Source organism: Gymnodraco acuticeps, unplaced genomic scaffold (assembly GCF_902827175.1).
Source record: "Gymnodraco acuticeps unplaced genomic scaffold, fGymAcu1.1, whole genome shotgun sequence".
NCBI classification, from domain to species: domain Eukaryota; kingdom Metazoa; phylum Chordata; class Actinopteri; order Perciformes; family Bathydraconidae; genus Gymnodraco; species Gymnodraco acuticeps.
In genome coordinates this window covers 349,489-367,495 of record NW_022992032.1, presented here as the reverse complement: position 1 = coordinate 367,495, position 18,007 = coordinate 349,489, and the positions used below count along the sequence as shown (strand labels likewise).

At 38.8% G+C, this 18,007-nt stretch overlaps 1 protein-coding gene and 1 long non-coding RNA gene across 4 annotated transcripts; both read right to left on the bottom strand.

The window, feature by feature from the left end:
* Window positions 1-1,079: 1,079 nt before the first annotated feature.
* On the bottom strand, window positions 1,080-3,403 carry LOC117536683. The gene is made up of 3 exons (XR_004567604.1): window positions 3,327-3,403; window positions 2,951-3,035; window positions 1,080-1,323 (listed from the first exon to the last, which is right to left on the bottom strand). It is a non-coding gene; the product is annotated as an uncharacterized LOC117536683 (long non-coding RNA).
* A 2,243-nt stretch (window positions 3,404-5,646) lies between these two features.
* On the bottom strand, window positions 5,647-17,958 carry LOC117536669 (cilia- and flagella-associated protein 69-like). Of its 3 annotated transcripts, none has more exons than XM_034201626.1 (23): window positions 17,564-17,958; window positions 16,370-16,429; window positions 16,226-16,291; window positions 15,800-15,909; window positions 15,631-15,707; window positions 14,171-14,341; window positions 13,341-13,493; window positions 12,683-12,857; window positions 12,217-12,340; window positions 12,047-12,095; window positions 11,396-11,517; window positions 11,082-11,313; window positions 10,362-10,526; window positions 10,167-10,282; window positions 9,478-9,596; window positions 9,255-9,336; window positions 8,966-9,158; window positions 8,149-8,286; window positions 7,931-8,007; window positions 7,488-7,685; window positions 7,131-7,217; window positions 6,951-7,034; window positions 5,647-6,159 (listed from the first exon to the last, which is right to left on the bottom strand). In XM_034201626.1, the coding sequence occupies exons 1-23, from the start codon at window positions 17,651-17,653 to the stop codon at window positions 6,001-6,003; spliced, it is 2,847 nt and encodes a 948-aa protein (XP_034057517.1). In that variant the 5' UTR covers window positions 17,654-17,958; the 3' UTR covers window positions 5,647-6,000. The 3 variants fall into 3 exon arrangements, with proteins under 3 accessions (XP_034057517.1, XP_034057518.1, XP_034057519.1); XM_034201627.1 differs by having other exon boundaries at window positions 14,243-14,341; XM_034201628.1 differs by lacking the exons at window positions 11,396-11,517; window positions 12,047-12,095.
* Between the last annotated feature and the right edge of the window lie 49 nt (window positions 17,959-18,007).

The window sequence follows — 18,007 nt, the reverse complement described above, 5'->3', positions numbered from 1 at the left end:
ACTGCTGTTTGTCAGATAAAGGATCACTTTACAGAAGTGCAAGTGTAGACAAATGAATGTAAAAGCAGAAACAGTTCTCATTCTCATCCATTGCTGTCAGAGATCATGTAGAATTTCAGCTGGCGGGAAAATCACTTCCCATCCTGAGCTTTATCCACATGAGTCGCTCCATTCAGACTGTGCAGGCACCCGAGACTTTCTGTTTCCCACAAAACATTTCCACATGGATGAAGCCTGAGAACCACAGAGCTGTTTTAAAGTTTCTACAAACACAATCAAATCCATACAAATCTCAATTTTTCACAGAGAGGTCAAAGCTTTGAACATATTTATTTAAGAATTACATATTAAATATGTAATGTCTTTCAGTGGCTTTTTACATTAACAGACATTTCCTTTATTCAATGTTAATACATCTAATTTGTATTTGGTAAACTGAACAAGCCATGACAAAAAACACTTTTTCTTAAGCTAATTTTCATGCTACATAATTAATAAATACAAAAACGTGTGTGCTGAGAGAATTTCCTACATAATTATTTTTCTGTATTTATTTGTGTTTTTATTTTATTTTGTGTGGTTACTTCTCTTAAACATGTTTTGTTACACTTTAAAATGCAGGAAATAACAAAGGCTACAGGATACACTTCCTAAAGAACCCTGTTGACAAATGATATGCTAATGTTTGCTTTACAATATAATCAATAATAAAAATCAAAGACAACCTGCAGGAAAAATGCAGATTGTCAATCTATGGGCTCCACATGTTGATATTGCAAAGAAGGTGTTAATTGTTTGACGACATCACACATCCTCCTGCTGGGAACATTGACACACACTTTCCTCCGGACACTTTCCAGGTTTTCCTTCCAGCAGTAGCACAAACACATGACTCCCCCGACCTGCTCCATCACACGCCTTCTGACACACACACACACACACACACCACACACACACACACACACACACACACACACCACACACACACACACACCACACACACACACACACACACACACACAACACACACACACACCACACACACACACACACCACACACACACACACACACACACACACACACACACACACACACACACACACACACACACACACACACACACACACACACACACACACACACACACACACACACCCTGTCCCACACCCTACACACTGCTCTCACTGATGCTTCAGATCCCTCTCTGCCATCTGCCTGGCGCTGTACAGAGATACTCCCATCCCCAATGTGGCCATCGTCATGGCGATGGGATTGATGAAGCTGCTCTGTGGCTGCATCCGGACCTCACCGGAGACCTGCCTCTGCACGCACACACACACACACACACACACACACACACACACACACACACACACACACACACACACACACACACACACACACACACACACACACACACACACACACACACACACACACACACACACACACACACACACACACACACAGTTAAACACACACTAGTCTGATCAGAGAGCAGTTCAAGTTGTACTATGCAACTTTTTTTCTCAATAAAGGAACAATTTGTATAATTGTATGTGATTATGTCAGCACTTGTAAGGGTTCTGAAGTTATATGATTGTGTTGGTGAAACATTTGACAATGCCGGATGTTGATTTGAGCCCTTTGTTCTAAAGTTGTAAACGTGTAGGCTTCATCTTTTTAGGGGCAACGTGCTAGTGTGGGAATTTAGCAACTGGCCCAGCATTAAATATGATCAACTACCTGATGGATATTGGACAGATTGCAATGCTCCTCTGAGGATTAAGTATAATGACATTGGTGACTTAGCATCTAGTTCACCGTTAAACCAACTTCAAGTTCCAAACCACTTTGTTAATAGCTTTTGAACTAGCTTAAAACAATTAAATGTAATACTGCAGACTTTATAAGTTAAAAAAAACACTCTCCAGCAGGAAGAAATACAGTAATTACATCCACATTGCTGGAGCCTGCTGTATTCAGTTCCAAAGTTGTTAATAAGCTAGAAAGAAGTCCAGTCCAGAGGTTTCCACCGTGTCAAAAAGTGATATACATTTAGGTGAGTTTTCACTGAGGGTGCACTCTCAGTTATTCCGTATGGTCCTGGCTTTCTAGCATGTGGGCACAGCAACACAGACAGAGACACTTCAATGGCTGTAGACTGAGAATCAGCATTGTTTGCCAAGAACAACACATACCAGTCATTTGAATCTAGACACAGAAATAGACACAGCTAAAAACAAGGAGCTGAACACACTGATACACATACTTGAACATCTTGTTATGTTACTGCACATTTTTACTTCTAAATAACTCCTGCTGGCCTGAAACTGGTTTTTCTCGCACTGTATCTTGTTGTAAACGTATGAGTCACTCAGCTGAATAGTAAGTTAAATAACTACAATTTAGCTTGAATCTAATCTAGTTGGGTTCAGACTGTCCTCAGTTCTGCATTTTATAAATGTGTTAAGAGTGCTGCTGTTTTCACTTGGTTCAGTACAAAAATATATAACATCATAATGTTTGAAATCTTCAGGAAGCTTTTAAAGCCATTATGCACAGAATATACAAAAATAGAAACTATAGAGTACCTTGGCACCCTGAAAGGCTCGTTTCAGTCAAAGAAAATGTCTTTGGTGCAGCCTCTTGCGTGCAAGACGAGCTGTGAGGTTGAGTGTAAACAGGTTATATAAAGTAACCTCCAGAGTCAAGCTGCATCGGCTCTCTGTCAAATATTCATTCACTCCTCCTCCTCTGATATAAAGCATTTCTATACAAAATGTAAGAAGGCAATCTTTCAAACACGTTTAATCACTGACCTGATTCATGTATTTGTGATGCAACACATTGCTCTGTTTAAAACAATACAATAAACATATTCTTACAGCTATGGAGTCCAGTCCAATTAAATATAGAGACAGAATAAAGCTTGTGGCTGAGACTCACCTCCAGGAGTCTGAAGTATCCTGGAGTGAGCCGCCCCAGTCTGAGGATCATCTCTGCTGCTGGAGCTCCTCAGACAGCACACCACCTGCAGGAGAGCAGACACTGTCACTCTTCACCGGGTCAGGTTTACAATGTAGAACACTACCACTTCAATTCAAATAATTTTCTTCATTAGTTAGTATTATACATCAGCAGAGTTGGGTGTAACGCGTACAAAGTAACGCGTCACAAAGTAACGCGGTGCTGTAATAATATTACTTTGCCGGTAACGGAGTAGTGTATCGCGTTACTTTTATAATTTAGTAATTACACTACCGTTACTAACATTGCCCCGACACGCGTTACTTCGTTACTTTTATAAAATAATCACACTCACTGACAGACTAGAGGGGTTTCCGCCGCAGGTTTATATACATGTAGGCCTATGTAATCTGCGCGATTTGCGAGACCACATCTCCACGTGCAGTGCTGCATAAACATGGCTGAGTCATCTGTAAACTCCCTCAATGGGGCGCTCGCTCTCTTTTGTTGATCGCCCTCTCACGGGTGAACAGTTCAATGTCCCGCTTCATTATAGGAATTCTGCCATGTCTATACCACTTTAGTTTGACCATCTCTGTTACTAAGTTATGGAATACTAAATACATAAGTAATTAGATACCTTACCGTTACTGCGCTCATAAAGAATGATAAGAATAATGCGTCTTGAACTGGTTTAATTAATTAGTGTCTTGACGTTTCACAGACTGTTAGCTTGTTGTGGTAGACTGGTAGCCTATTTTAGAGCATATAAAAAGAAAGACTTGTGTTATGTCTTCCTTAATGCAATAGTAATTGGGGGTGCAAGTGGAGTCTCGCAGAGGCAAAACTGTGGCGCGCACATAGGTGCGCCGCAGTCTGCGTGATCTGCCTGTAGGGAGGGGCGGGCCGGCCCTGCGAATAAAGTAACGAGTAAAGTAACGAGTTACTTTATGTAGAGAGTAACGAAGTAGTGTAATATATTACTTTTTTTTAAAGTAATATGTAATATGTAATATATTACTTTTTTTTAGTAACGACCCCATCTCTGTACATCAGTGATTCCCAAACCTTCTTATTCTGTGACTCCACTGTTACATGAATCCTCCCATTGCAAGTTGCATATTTCTACGAGCTGTAAGTGCATCAACAAAAGAGTGAATTCGGGGTAAAACCACCTTACAGTGTACGGTTGTCAAAATGTACTTTTCTCTGGCAGAAATAAGATTGTTCTTTTCATGCATCATATCAGGACCCGTGAGATTCATCTCGAGACCTTGGGGGAAACCTGACCACAGAGTTATGTGTGTATATTCTCATTCTCTGGGAGTATTTAAATGTGTTTTTATAATGTGAAAGCAGTCTGTTGGAAAGGTGCTATATAAATACAATTTATTTCTTTCTTTTCTTGACATGTTGCTGGTTAGTTTATCTGCAAAATCACAAGGTAACTGAAGAGAAAAGGTTTTGTAATATACTTTTGGAATGGAGTGATGCTGAATGCAAAACCCTCAATCTTTTTTACATGCAATTCATCATAGGTCATCAAAATGTTCCTTTTTTTGTATTTGTTCTGATCAGAATTCCTTAAATAAATAAGCAGCCTCTCCATTCCTGAACATAGCATCCCGTCTGCGGTAAAACACCTTTAGATACAGCTGTTATCCCATAATGCTTATCACCTGTTAGTGCAGACAGAATCATGAAGATGTATTGAAAACCTAAATGTATATTTGAACCTACTGTGTTTAGTTATCAAATATGTTTAGTGATTTCAATGTTTCTCGTTTTTGTAATATAATTATTTAACACATCAAAGACCATACAGCTCTATTCCAATATCTCCAAATGTAGATGTTCCAGTGCTGTCAAATATTAAAATGACAAATTATTTTAATTGAGTTGATTTAAATGTCTTTCAAATATGAACATTACATGTTACTTGTTAGACGCTTTTATCCAAAGCGACTAACAACATACAACCAATGTGAGTTTAAAATACTTTAAAGTTGTTCCAAATAACCATAGTCCTAAAGTTAAAACAATGGTTTTCTCACAGTTTGAAGTGTACAGATCCTCAGGAAGTTGATCACCCGTCCACGCTCACCTTCATCGACAGCTGCTCAGCCCGCAGACAGACTGACTGACAGCATGTGAAGCCCCTCCACAGCCTGAACAAACAGTGGCAGCCCGTCGTACTGAAGGGGCTCCTGTGTGTCCCGGCTCTTTTGTACAGAGACCCAGTCTGACGGGGCGCAACACACACTCACAAAGCTGCATGTCAGAGAGTATCTGCTCATCCAGCCAGTCACATGGGTGGGAGCAGAGAGAAAGAAGATGGCTCTGTGCAGCATGTTGCACGCTTCAGGGAACATGTGTGTTAACGCGCTGCAGTGACTTACATAACCCTAAACACTCCACAGAGAAAATACTTTTTAAAAGAACTGTCCTGAATGGACCTTGTGGGCGTGGCAGCTGCCAAACACAAAGTAACATTTGTCAGGACTAATCTTCACTGGATATAATGAGACTTTTAAAATGAATTTAGTGGTTGTTATTTTGTTACATAAGGCTTCATTGTTCATGTTGCTGCATATTTAAACAAAGGACGTTAGAGAATGATAGCATAGAAACATTTCAATTAATGGAAAACATTTACAAAAATAAAATGCTTTGAGTTCTTTTTATGCTGTCTAAAAAACAAAGTTGTTTTATTTATTTACTATACATACATGTTGTATTACACTGTGCATCAGATATATGCTGATGTAAGACACAAAGGCCAATCAGTTGAACGCACTGTGTGTGTGTCTATTAAAGGGATTGGAGGTGGACTCTACTACAAGGTGCTGATTGTGCACAGCCAGTGACCTCATGTCTGCGTTTGCTGCCAAAATCACATAAACCAGTTCAGTACAGGCGCTGGGAATAAACGGCTGATAGAAAACAACTATTCATGACAAACATGTTAATGTTCTGCAGCGTTTGTTTTGTTGTGTTTGGGTGAACATTAAAGTCTATAAGTTGATGCGTCAGTCTTTCACAGTGCTGAAGTATTCCGGGTCCTGTGTGGTTGGGGCTGCCTGGTCCTGACCTGAAGCCTTGATGGAGGTTCTGGCCAGCGTCAGCTTCACTCCTGCGGGCCCCGAGGACCCTGTCCTCTCTACAGACATCACCTTCCCCAGGATGAGCTGAAACACGCAGAGAAACATATCATAATCATTTAGTAGTAGTATTTGGTTTAGACCTAGTGCACAACATTTATATATTGTCAATAATTATGTTCTCATAAATGATTTCCTTATCACGTGGTGTTGAGAACAGATTTTTTATCTTTTGTGACCTACACATAACAAAAATATTATTTTACAAGGAATTATAGAGATAAAAGACCATTTCTTAAGTGTTTAGGAGACAGCTAATTCAAATAAATAACTGTCCTATTGCCTGTAGTGCTATTAATCAATGTTTTGGAACTGCCTTCTCTCAAACATAATGTAACTAGATGGCACTCGTGCCAAAAAATGATTAAAAAAAAGCTCAACACTAATGTATCTTTTCAGAAATCATTACTCAAGGTAATCTGCAGAGCTTGTTGAAAGCACTGTCATGAAGGAACTCTTTTCTGGACACCCAACAACGAGTAGGAGCAATAATATGTTTTAAATATGTTGTGGTGTCCCTCTGAACTGCTGCTTCTTAGCGGAAAAACAGGCTACTTCTTTACTTAATGCTTCTGTGTTTGTTCTGCTTTTATCAGTTAGCATACAAAGGAGGCTTGGACTGTACATCATTTCTCACTATTCGAGTTGAGGGGGAAGAATATATTGCTGCAGTTTTTCCTATTTGTTTAAAAGTGAATACATGTTCTTGTTGTCAGAAACTGATTCGACTACTTTGCTGAAATCACTGCAGGTTTGATCTCCTAAAGCCGTACTACGACAGTGAGCAGTACAGTACTCGTTGTGTCAGTGTGGCAGACCTCTGTAGGGTGAACAGCAGCTTCCTCATGCTCTGGTTTGGGTCGGGATGATTCAATGTATTCCTCCCTCTGTGCTTTCACTTCCTGTTCAGAAAAAGGCAGAACACAAAAAGTCCTCAATTCTATTATTTAACATCTATGATGACTTGAGGTTTTATCTGTGGATGGTAAATAGAAAACCTTTAGGATCTCATAGTTGGAAGTCCTGGAAACGTAACTGTCCCATGACTTGGCTGTGAGCTCCTTCTGCTTCCAGTGAGACTTAATCTGCAACACAGACAGCAAACAAAGTGTCATTAAAAGTGCAGCAAAAAAAGGAAAACCTGCTGTATTTACATGGATCAGTTCAGAGACAAATGTAAGTATCTATTCATTTAAATGTACTGGAAATGAATCAGAGACAATGTGGCACTCATAAAAACTCTAAATCTTGTAAAAAATTAAATAAATAAGAAGATAAAAAAAAGAAAATATCCTAATTCAGTTGACTTTGAAAGATTTAGTTTCAGTTTTCTGACCGAAGTAAACTGACAGCACCTCTGTGTACATGAGCTGCTCCTCGCTGATGTCCTCCTTCTCCTGCAGCTCCAGGATGCTCCTCTGTTCTGCTGCCACCTTCCTGGCCGTGTCCTCTGAGATCTTACAGACAGCGCTCAGAGCCTCCTCATCCGGAGTGGTCGGCCTCACACCGTCCAGACCCAGCTCCCTGCTGACCTCCTCCCACACCTCACCCACCTGCAGCACCAGAAAGAACCACATCAACGATCACACTGTTTCTGTCACTCAAACTCAACTTTTCTCTGGGTGTATTTAAATCACACTTTAACATGTTTGAAGGGGATATGTTGATCATTTAAGAGTTTCATTTAATTACAACATCTTATCTCGCAAATGTATAATTTAATATTCTGTGTGTGACATCATTCAGTTTTTCGTAGTACAAATACAGCTTATTTCAAATCCATCACTGGCGGTTCTACCTTGAAGTCCAGATATCTCCTGACGACACTCAAGGTCACATAATGTTTTCGTGACAATCCAGGAAGGTCATGGAAACCTGCAAAAGTAACAGATCATTATTATTTACCGCATGCTTTTGCAAATGAACTGTGGTGCTCATTTGACATGGCCTTGGCTGTCATACTTAATGCATAGACTGCTGTTCTCATGTAGTCCAACTCTTTAATAATAGCCTCACCTAGTTTGCAGAAGATGGAGTAGACTTTTGAGCGCAGGTTCTCTGAGAGCTCCAGCACTGCTGCACTCGGCACGTTAGCAGGAAACGACAGCTGGGGGTCCTCCTGCTGGTAAACACCGAGGATGGGCCTCTGGGGATCTTAAAGTCGAAGAAGAAGAAAAAACAGTTTAGAAACATTTTTGGCCTTTAACACATGATATGTATGTTGTATATATATTGCTTTCTGAGAGTAATTATTATTATTAATATCATATGTTGCAAGGATATTAAGAAGAAAAAGAAGAAGATGGACTTTTATTGAAATTCAGTTTTATATACAGGCACATGCATTATTATACAAGCACAAATACACACACTTATGGTTGTGCACACATGCATTGTTGTTGTACAAATACACACAGTTATATATTCACACATACATTTGAGAGGATCCAGAGCGGAGAGGCAGCCAGTCTAGCCGCCGCCGCCAGGGAGCAGGTTGGGGTTCGGTGCCTTGCTCAAGGGCACCTCGGCAGGGCCCAGGAGGTGAACTGGCTACTCTCCAGTTCCAGTCCGCACTGAACCACTTTTCTTCATGTTAGTCTGTTATAGTTCATATTATATATATAGTCTAGGAATATGTATATATGTATTCTGTCTTATGAAACATGTTGTGGTATACATCTAGTCTCATCTGTTGCTCTCATGTTCATCACGGATATAATCTGTTGATAAGTTCTAATCAACAGGTCAGTGTAGTGACATGTAAGTATGTCAACACCTTCTCTGTTGTCATTTCATTGACAGTGTGTTGTTTAAACCCTGGTAGCAGACTGACCTGCGATGCCCCCATCTTGGTCTCGGCTGACCTTCAGCTCTTCCTCCTCGTCCATCCACAGCTGCAGCAGGAACCTGGGAGCCGTCTGTCCACTGCTGTCCCTCCAGCTGAGGATGTGAGACAGAGCGTTCGGGTTGTCACACAACTCCAGCAGGGAGGCCAGGACGTTACAGTGCACACACCTGGGGCTCGACTGTTGGACAGAGAAACCCAGATATGACATCATATTATTCAACAATCACTTCAGTTAAGCTTCCGCCATTAGAAATCAAGATTATGAGCTACTTACACTGAGTAAGTCCATCAGGAGAGACGCCCCCTCTTTAGCCAAAAAGTAATCTTCTGTAGTGTAGCAACCCACAATGCAAGACCTGATGAGACACATGGAAACTTTCTCAGGTTTCTCTCTTTATATTTACATGGAGAGGAAGACACATCATTATTATAGAAAACATAACAAATAAGGCAGTTAGCAGTTTCATCTATTATTGTATAGATTTGGATGAACTGACCACACACAGTCCACTGTGGAGAGGATGAGCTTGTTGTGTCCCAGGCCGCTGTAGAACTTGTCGGAGCCTTTCTTCAGGAAGTGCACCGCCATCTCCACTCCCTCTGAGCCAAACAGCTCCTGTGGTACCACACAGGACTGTCAGGGTGGAGATACTGAACACATCAAACTGTAACGTTCTGATCAGAGCAAGAGGTTACATCTGACAAATAAACACAAATAATACAAAAATAAAAGCAAAAATGATGGAGGCCATAAAAACAATGGAAAATAATTAAAATTCAACATAAGAACTACATTTATTAAAAACAATTCAAAATAAACAAATATTTTCTGCTGCTGCATCGCTTAAAAACAAAGTAAAGTAACACAAATTAAAATCATATTAGTGTTAAGTTGCAGATGAATGGAATAATAGTGTTTGAATTTAACAAAACTTAAATACAAACATTTTCACTCGAAGCATTAAATGCAAAATATGTAATGTATTAATGTCTTGAATAAGGACATGCTTCATGTGGTACTATCGAATAAGACACTGTGACAAATAGCACTGACCGTACCAATTTTCCCAGGCATTGACATTATTTTATACAAACCAAATGGTCTAGATTTCGCTTTTCTGACATTGACTTTTTTGAACAGGTGAGGTATAAAGTGTTTTGATCAGGGAGATGAACTCTGCTTTACCTTTCTGTGCATGTCTCTCTCACACAGTGCTGAAAGTATCAGTTGAATATCTGACTTTATCTCCAGGGAAACCAGATCATCCTCATCAGGACTCGCCTCCATCTGCATTAAGATCCCTGGGGAAATGCAACAGGTACGTCTGTAGAAACCGTTTTTATGAAAAAACGTTTTGCTTCTCGTTGTATTTCTATTTACCCAGGAGCTGGTTGATGGTTCCCTGATCACAAAGGTCCTGGTTGACGGACTCTTCTCCTGAAGATGTCACAGATCGCAGCACTCTGATACAGTGCCGCATCTGAGCCTTCCTCCTGCCTCTTCCTTCTGCTACAGGGGAGCTGTGACCCTGACCGAAGAAAGCATCTGGAGGAAATGTGTAGTAAGTATACTGTTACAATGAAAGCAATGGAAAGTAAACTAAAATCATTTATAATAACGTATTTCAAAAAATCCTTTTAAACTATTTATTCTAACCACGTTTCATTTTTGCTTAGCTGAACAACAACATGTTATTGTGATTGTGAGGGTATATAAAGAGGAACAAACAATATAAAGAGTAATAAATATATAAATGCATGAGAAAAAATTATTGACAAAATATTAAATAATAATATTTATAAGCATCTACATTTATATTGTATCATTTATTTCTATATATACATATATATTTATTTATCAATGTTTTTTATTGATTAATACACTTTTTATATCATCTTAATGATTTCATTTGATGCCTTTATTTTATTTGTGCAGTTTGTCTCTTTTGAATGTAGTTGTATAACGTTTCTTGTTTTCTTGTGTTATGTGCTATATTGTTAAAGAACTTCGAGCTGCATCTTGTGTATGAAAGATGCTGTACAAAGAAAAAGTTACTATTATTTGAAATAAGTGTGTCTCTTCACATCGCGTCCTCCTCACCTTGAGCGACGCACCAGTCCAGCAGCAGCAGCAGGACAGCGTTTCCCTGGCAGGACATGTAGTCCTCCAACATGATTGGAGCGAGGGAGCAGAGGGTGGCGAGCGCCTGCAGCTGCACCTCCTCCTGCTGGGCGGAGGACCACTGCCGGGACGCTGAGCGGCGCTCAGGGGAAGCAGCAGGCGGCCTCACAAGCATCAGCACAGCAAGCAGGACTCTTTCCTCTTTATAAAGCTGGGAGAAGGAAACATGGAGAGCGTTCAAAATGTTGCATTCATCAATACATTACTGAAACAATACTGAGCGTGTGACTGACCTGTAGAGCAGCTAAGTCCTTTGACATTAAAACTAACAGATTCAAAAGCATCTTCTTCATTTTCAAGTCTTCGTTATTGTAGCTGAGCTTCAGGTTGCTGACCAAAGGGTTGTGACTTTTCACTAAAAGATAAAGAAGGACATTTTATTATCATAGAAGGTTCTCCTGTATGTGGGGCAAATACAAAATATGTTCAAAGTGTTCCGGCTGATATATTCTGAATATTAGGCTCATTGTGTGACATTTAACACAAAATGTGAACCAACATATTGATGTTAATAACATCTCAAAATGATTAAAAGTATGTTCAATCTAAATGTTAATCTTAAATTAGTCAAATCTAATCTTGTTTAGTTTTAGACTTGAGATTAAACAAGAGACATGGCTTTAACATTTAAATTCAGATTAAATATTTAGATGGAACATTTAGATTGGCGACTTACATTTCGTTTAAACACTTAGATTTCATATTTTTTGATGTAATATTAAGATTTAACAGTTTTTCACTATAAACATATTTTTTAACAATTACATATATCATGTTGTTTTACCTGTGTGTTTCAAATATGAGGCAAATTAGCTACGTAGTACTGTATAAATATTTCAAATGTAAAAAAAGAAACGGAAATGTTAAGTCAAGAGGGGACTCACACTCTGGAAATGTAGCATAAACCACGAGCTGTTTGGCAAATAAGCTTTCCTAAAAACAAGAAACACTCTGTCAACACGAAGCATACTGGCAGTTTCTACACATAAAGTACAGGGCGGGAATTAGTTCCAAATATCAGCTGCAGTTCCTTTAGACAACTATCTATCCTTACAATCAGCAGAGAGTTTGGGTTTCCAGCGATGAGAGTTGTGATCACAAGCAGATCGTTTCTGAGTTGGAGGTCAGAGTGTCGGAAACCGTTTATCAGCTGGTGAAGAAACGCTTCTTTCAGAGATCTGATGAACAGAACAGTTTTTTTTGTGAAAATGCATGTGTTTGGGAAGTAGTGAGCCTATGACTGGATAAAGGAGACTTCGGTTTAACTGAGATGTTAACAGGCATTTTGATATCGTTGTTCAGATTTCTTATAGGCCCTCGTTTAGTTTAATACATCCTAACTTTTCTCCATTGTTGGAATATTGAGATTCCTAAGAGATTCACATTTTAGGATACTATTGATTTCAGGACTTGTCTTACTAGAGTAAATGAAAGGTCATTGAATGAAATCAACTCTACAAGCATGCACTGTCCTCATCAGTCCCATGTGAAAACATGCTAAACCCACAGGAAACACGTACATGACACACTCTATGCTGCTGAGCTGAGCAGTGACCTCCGTGCTGCCTCTCTCCAGAAGGTTCCAGAGGATTTCAGAGGAGTGGAACAGGACCTGACCGTTTGGGTCGGGCTGGTTCATGTGAAGACAGATGGTCTCCGCTCCTCCTGCCTGCAGAATCGACGCACAGTTCATATCTGTTGTTGCGAAATCAGAATCAAGTTTATTGCCAGGTACGTTTACACATACAAGGAATTTGTTTATCTGTTGGTGCGAACATAAACAAGCTAAAAAAATTAAGTATACTTCAGTATTTTTAAGAAACAATTTAGAATTAAAAAAGGATGCTTTCACCGAATGTAAATGTAACTATACACATAACCTTAAAAGCTAAAAAACAAAAACACTTAGGACGATGAGTATATGGCAAACTACATTGTATTATAAAAATGAAATGTGATTAATGGGATTGAGGAATAAACAACCCATTGACCTGTTGACATTGACACAAGGACAACAATCACTGTTTTGATTGTTTGTGTGATTGATTTGGTCATCTGAAGTTGATGTATGCACTTAGAGCAGGCTACTTTATCTAATGAAGTAGTTTGGATTGACATGTCTGACAGATCCCATCTTCAACTGGTTTAGTGTAAGCATACACAAAATCAGTGACTGACCCGAGGAGCTGGAGAGGATCTGAAGTGTCTGCAGGAGCTGCAGCTTGATGCCCGGCTGGTTCTCCAGAGCGGCCATGGAGAGGAGCAACGTCTGAGCCAGGTCACTGCGCTCCAGCAGCTGCAGCCTGTAGCCTGGAGAGGTGGGCTGGAGCCCTGGAGAAACAGATTTAAAGAAAGATTATAACAATAGAATACATGTCTGCATGTAAGGTTAGAGGAACAACAAAAGAAGGCAAAGATGATAGACAAAACTAACTGAAAATAGGAGAAGCAAAAAGAAGAACAATGAATATAGTATCACTTAAAAGGAAATCTGAGGAACCAGAATAACACCAGTGACAAAAAGTCATTTCCAAAACAGGAAGAAAAAAAGTATTAAAAAGAAAATAAGACACTACAAAGAAATGATAGCGGATTAAGTATAAAACAGTTGGAAACATTAAGACAAATAGATTCAAAAGAACATGAAATGTAAGCCTTATACTGACGGTGGATTTATAATAATAAATACAAAATATATATATGTCAATTTTCGTTTTTCATGTATCCAAAACTGTGTCAGTTAAATGCAATACGTTGTAATTAGAGATTTGTATTCGAAAAGATCATTGCTTGGGTTAGATAAGTGTGTTATTGGATACAATTTGCCTTAATTGATCTCTAAAGGGATAATTCAGGTTAAATAATGATTTTGGAGCCTTTATTCTGCAAGCTAATACAGGTGTGATAAATCAGTAGGATTCTAAGGGTCAAATAAGATATGAAGACATAAGAACAAAGTAAGAAAAAGGCACAAGCATGCCACCACAGAAGCCATGAGAAAACCTCACTCAGTGCAAGTCTAGAAAATCGGTTGTCAGAGTGAAAAGTCCGAGTCTTTGTCTTGGTGAGACCCCCCGTACCGTCAGGCAGCAGTTTAGGAGCCACAGAGCTGTAGAATGATTTCACTGACTCTACTATGTGCTGCCTCACTTCAGCATCGGACACCCTCATCAGACAGCCTGCCAACAGAAACACAACCATCAGTCATCCTCACCCCTGAACTGGTCTTTAAAGGAATAACTAGCACTTTAGCTAATACAAGAGAAATAAAGAAACCAAGGCAGAAGATACAAATGTAGGAAGGAAAATATGGACTTTGTTATGTCTAGCATTAAGAAAAGGTTCGGCCACTGCATATAAAGTCCCATAAAGATGTGTAACATGATGTTTACTGTGACGGTTGATCTATCATGTTTTGTCAACAGATCTGTTGTCCTGCTGCACTTAATGTGTATGTATCTGCCACAGAAAACAGTCCTGTATAAATGCAGTGTTTACTACTGTTTAAGTTATTTAATGCTTAAGCTAAAGTGTCCGCTTCTGTGAGAAAATAACGGAGCGTTTTTATTCAAAAAATGTACTTGTAGGCCTATCTATTTTTTCAAGAATTTGCTTCAGAATCAATGTGTTGACTGCCACAGACATGTTTTGTTGATCAACAAATATATAGTGGTGGAAGAAATACTTAGATATTTTACTTAAAGGTGAGGTATGTAATTTTGGAGAAACCAGCTCGAGTGTGCGAGAATTTGAAAGTACACAGCCAGAAAAAATCTGCCCCTTCCTTCAGACTAGTACTACGGCTTCCACAGATGACATTTTTGTATGTATTTATTGTCAAAGCATTTAATATATTCATTGCTATCGGGATGTTAAGAGCATTCCATGGAATATAACAAAAAGTGTTTCTGAAATAAATACCACAGTGTAGAAATACTGTTACAAGTCCTGCATTCTAAATCTTACCTGTGTAAAAGTACAAAAGTATTACAATCCAAATGTACTAAGTACCAAAACTAAAAGTACTCTTTTTTTCTCCAAAATAATATTTTATATCAATATAATTAGTGATTAATTATTGTCTATATCATTTTATTTTTGCAACTAGTAAGGATTGAGTTTACTAACTACTTTTTGTACTGCTGGGTATCATAATTCATAATACATTATAATATATTAGTTGATTTATATTTGTATTACTTGTATTAACCTGAAAAGCAAACAGTAACTAGTAAAGTCCAATATTTGCCTCCAGAATATAGTGGAGTAGAAGTAAAAAGAAGCATAAACTGGAAATACACAAGTAATTTACGAGTACCTCAACATTGTACAGTACTTGAATACATGTACTGCACCACTGCACATATAATAGCCTTATCCTTCAAGTTTTAAATGAATTTCCCTCACATACTGAAAGAAGCCTTTTGAAACTATGAACCAACTTGAATACAGTGAGTGATCTGCGTACCCATGTGAGAGAGAAACTCTATGACGTCCTGCGCGTAGTTCAGCTCATCAGAGGATTTCTCCTTGAGGAAGGGAAGCCTGAGAGGAAGCAGAGCAGCATCTTGAAAATGTCACAACAACGACACAAATCTGTCTTCTTAGTGTAGGTTTGAATTATTTCTGTTTCTTACCTACAAATGTGAAGTGCCTCACAGAAAATGGGCTGATATTCAGGGTGGTCTGTCACTTTCTCAGCACAGATGTTGAGTATTTTGGCGATGCCTGTCAGCTCCTTCAGAAGCTTAAATCATTTAAGAAGTTTAACATTTGAAGGTTGTATGAGATTGAGGGAGGGGAAGTGATGGGGCAAAGAGTTTCGATGAAAACTGACGTTATTTCAGAACAGGGAAAATGCTGACAGATACAGCGTTAGGGCGGTAAATTAGAGTCTTGGGAATGACGTGTGGCTCTGTGTTCAGGTTGCATGAGAACACATCTATTTCCATCTCTGCACCGGGGGACAGTAATGAGGAGCATTTGACTTTCTGCTGCAGTGTGTGACACCTGAGAGAAGTGTGAAGTGTAGGTGAGAACACTGACTCCAGAACAAAGGATACAAAGCCAATTTGGCATCTCTTCAGTAGTTTCTTCAGTACAAAGAGGTGCCTCTCCTTCAGGTTGACCTTTTGTAAAACAAACATGATGAGATATGACATAATTTAAAACAGATAATAATCTGATGAAATTCAAGTTGAACTTACTGTCAAGGGATCCTCAAGAAGACGAATCACCTTACTGAGTTCAATACTTTTAACACTGACCTGCAGAGAAATGACAGTTTAGGTCAACATTTACCCTCTCTGTTGTTGTTTTTACCTTTCACATGTCTCCTAGACTTTTTGAGATCTTGACACCTTTTGTAAAGCACACACAAGCTTCAGACCACTCTTCATGGCACTTTGTAAACTATAGTACTCTGGCAAAAGTATATGCACTTTATGAGAAGATCTATAGTGCCTTACGAAAAGCAAGAGATAACATATTATGCCTTTATACCTTTTTCTGAAGTTTCTTAGTTAGATAAATAACATTTAGAGCTGTTATGTGATGCTTCTGGCAATTGGGCGTAGGCCTACACATATTTATAACAAGTACAAAAATATTCATATAAAATGAACTCTATATAATAGATACAATACAACAAATCCACATGGATGGGGGACATTGTTAAAAAATAAGCCCCTGTCATTTTTCTGCACTGTAAATGTAACCACGAAGTAGCATAAATCAGACTACACATGGCATCTAATTATACCCTGACTATAATCCCCAAATCAACCCATACTCCTTAGAGTACTAAATGTCCAGAGATTCTGCAAATAACAATAAATAACTTACATAATGTGAGGGTTTTGCAAAGTACTCAGGGTCTGCAATTATGTTTTTCCTCACCTGCCACTGTGGCATGAACCTGAACATTTCTATCTGTACGTTGGATCAGATAGTACTATGTAATATATCATGTCACTTTAATCCTTGACTTTTAAATTATGAATTGTTTTAAAATATATATTTCTTAACATAAGGAAAAAACTAACCTCCATGGTGGCAGGCGTCATGAAAAAATGACCTGCAACAGCCAACATTAACCTTGGATCTGGCATGTGGCAGATACCTGGCTGTTTCATTATACCAAAGTCTTTCTAGGATACATAAGGATTTGTATACAGCTTTAGTATCTATATACTGTATAATTGTGTTCCTTTTCATTTTGAATATTGAATGGTCTACATTTATATTTGTGCAACCCTGTGATTGTATATTATTACACTTAAAGATCTTCTATTTACATTACCAGGTATCAGGGATTACTGACATTGAATAAATGATGAACAAGTTTACAGGAGACACTTTAGCAGTAGCATCATAATAAGACAGAACTGCTAACTGTTTACCTCCTGTATGTGCTGTTTCTTATCCGGGGCTCTTGGTCCAATTACAGGAATGTCCGGTTTTCTTCGGTGCACAAATCTGCTTGAATCCATTTCCAATATATTAGGGAACCTCCTGCTTTAAATTATTTCCTCAAACATTGTGGGTTAATCCGAAGTTTGTCTCGCGGGGGGTTCCAGTTAGTGAGTAATAGTCCGTTCAAACTAACACAAAATGTTCCAGGTATACTATCAAACCTCTGTTTTCTTGCTCAAAACAATTACGAGCTAAGGTTAAAGGAAACATAACCTGAATCTGTTTTTTGCCCCGCATAAATAGACACGAATAAAATATCTAAATACTCTGCGTCTCTGCTGCTCTTATGTTGCCACGGACTGGAAGCGCATTGTTACTGCCATTGGCATGGTAACCGTGTAGTACGGCGAGCAGCGGGGCTCAAAACTAAA

What these genes read in the sequence shown, in the direction of transcription:
- LOC117536669 (XM_034201626.1), bottom strand. Translation starts at nt 17,653, where the DNA reads ATGGATTCAAGCAGATTTGTGCACCGAAGAAAACCGGACATTCCTGTA. An exon ending in TCCTGATGGACTTACTCAGT is followed by an intron (nt 9,159 to 9,254) that starts GTAAGTAGCTCA and finishes TCTGTCCAACAG; the next exon opens with TCGAGCCCCAGGTGTGTGCA. An exon ending in CCAACTATGAGATCCTAAAG is followed by an intron (nt 7,035 to 7,130) that starts GTTTTCTATTTA and finishes TTTTCTGAACAG; the next exon opens with GAAGTGAAAGCACAGAGGGA.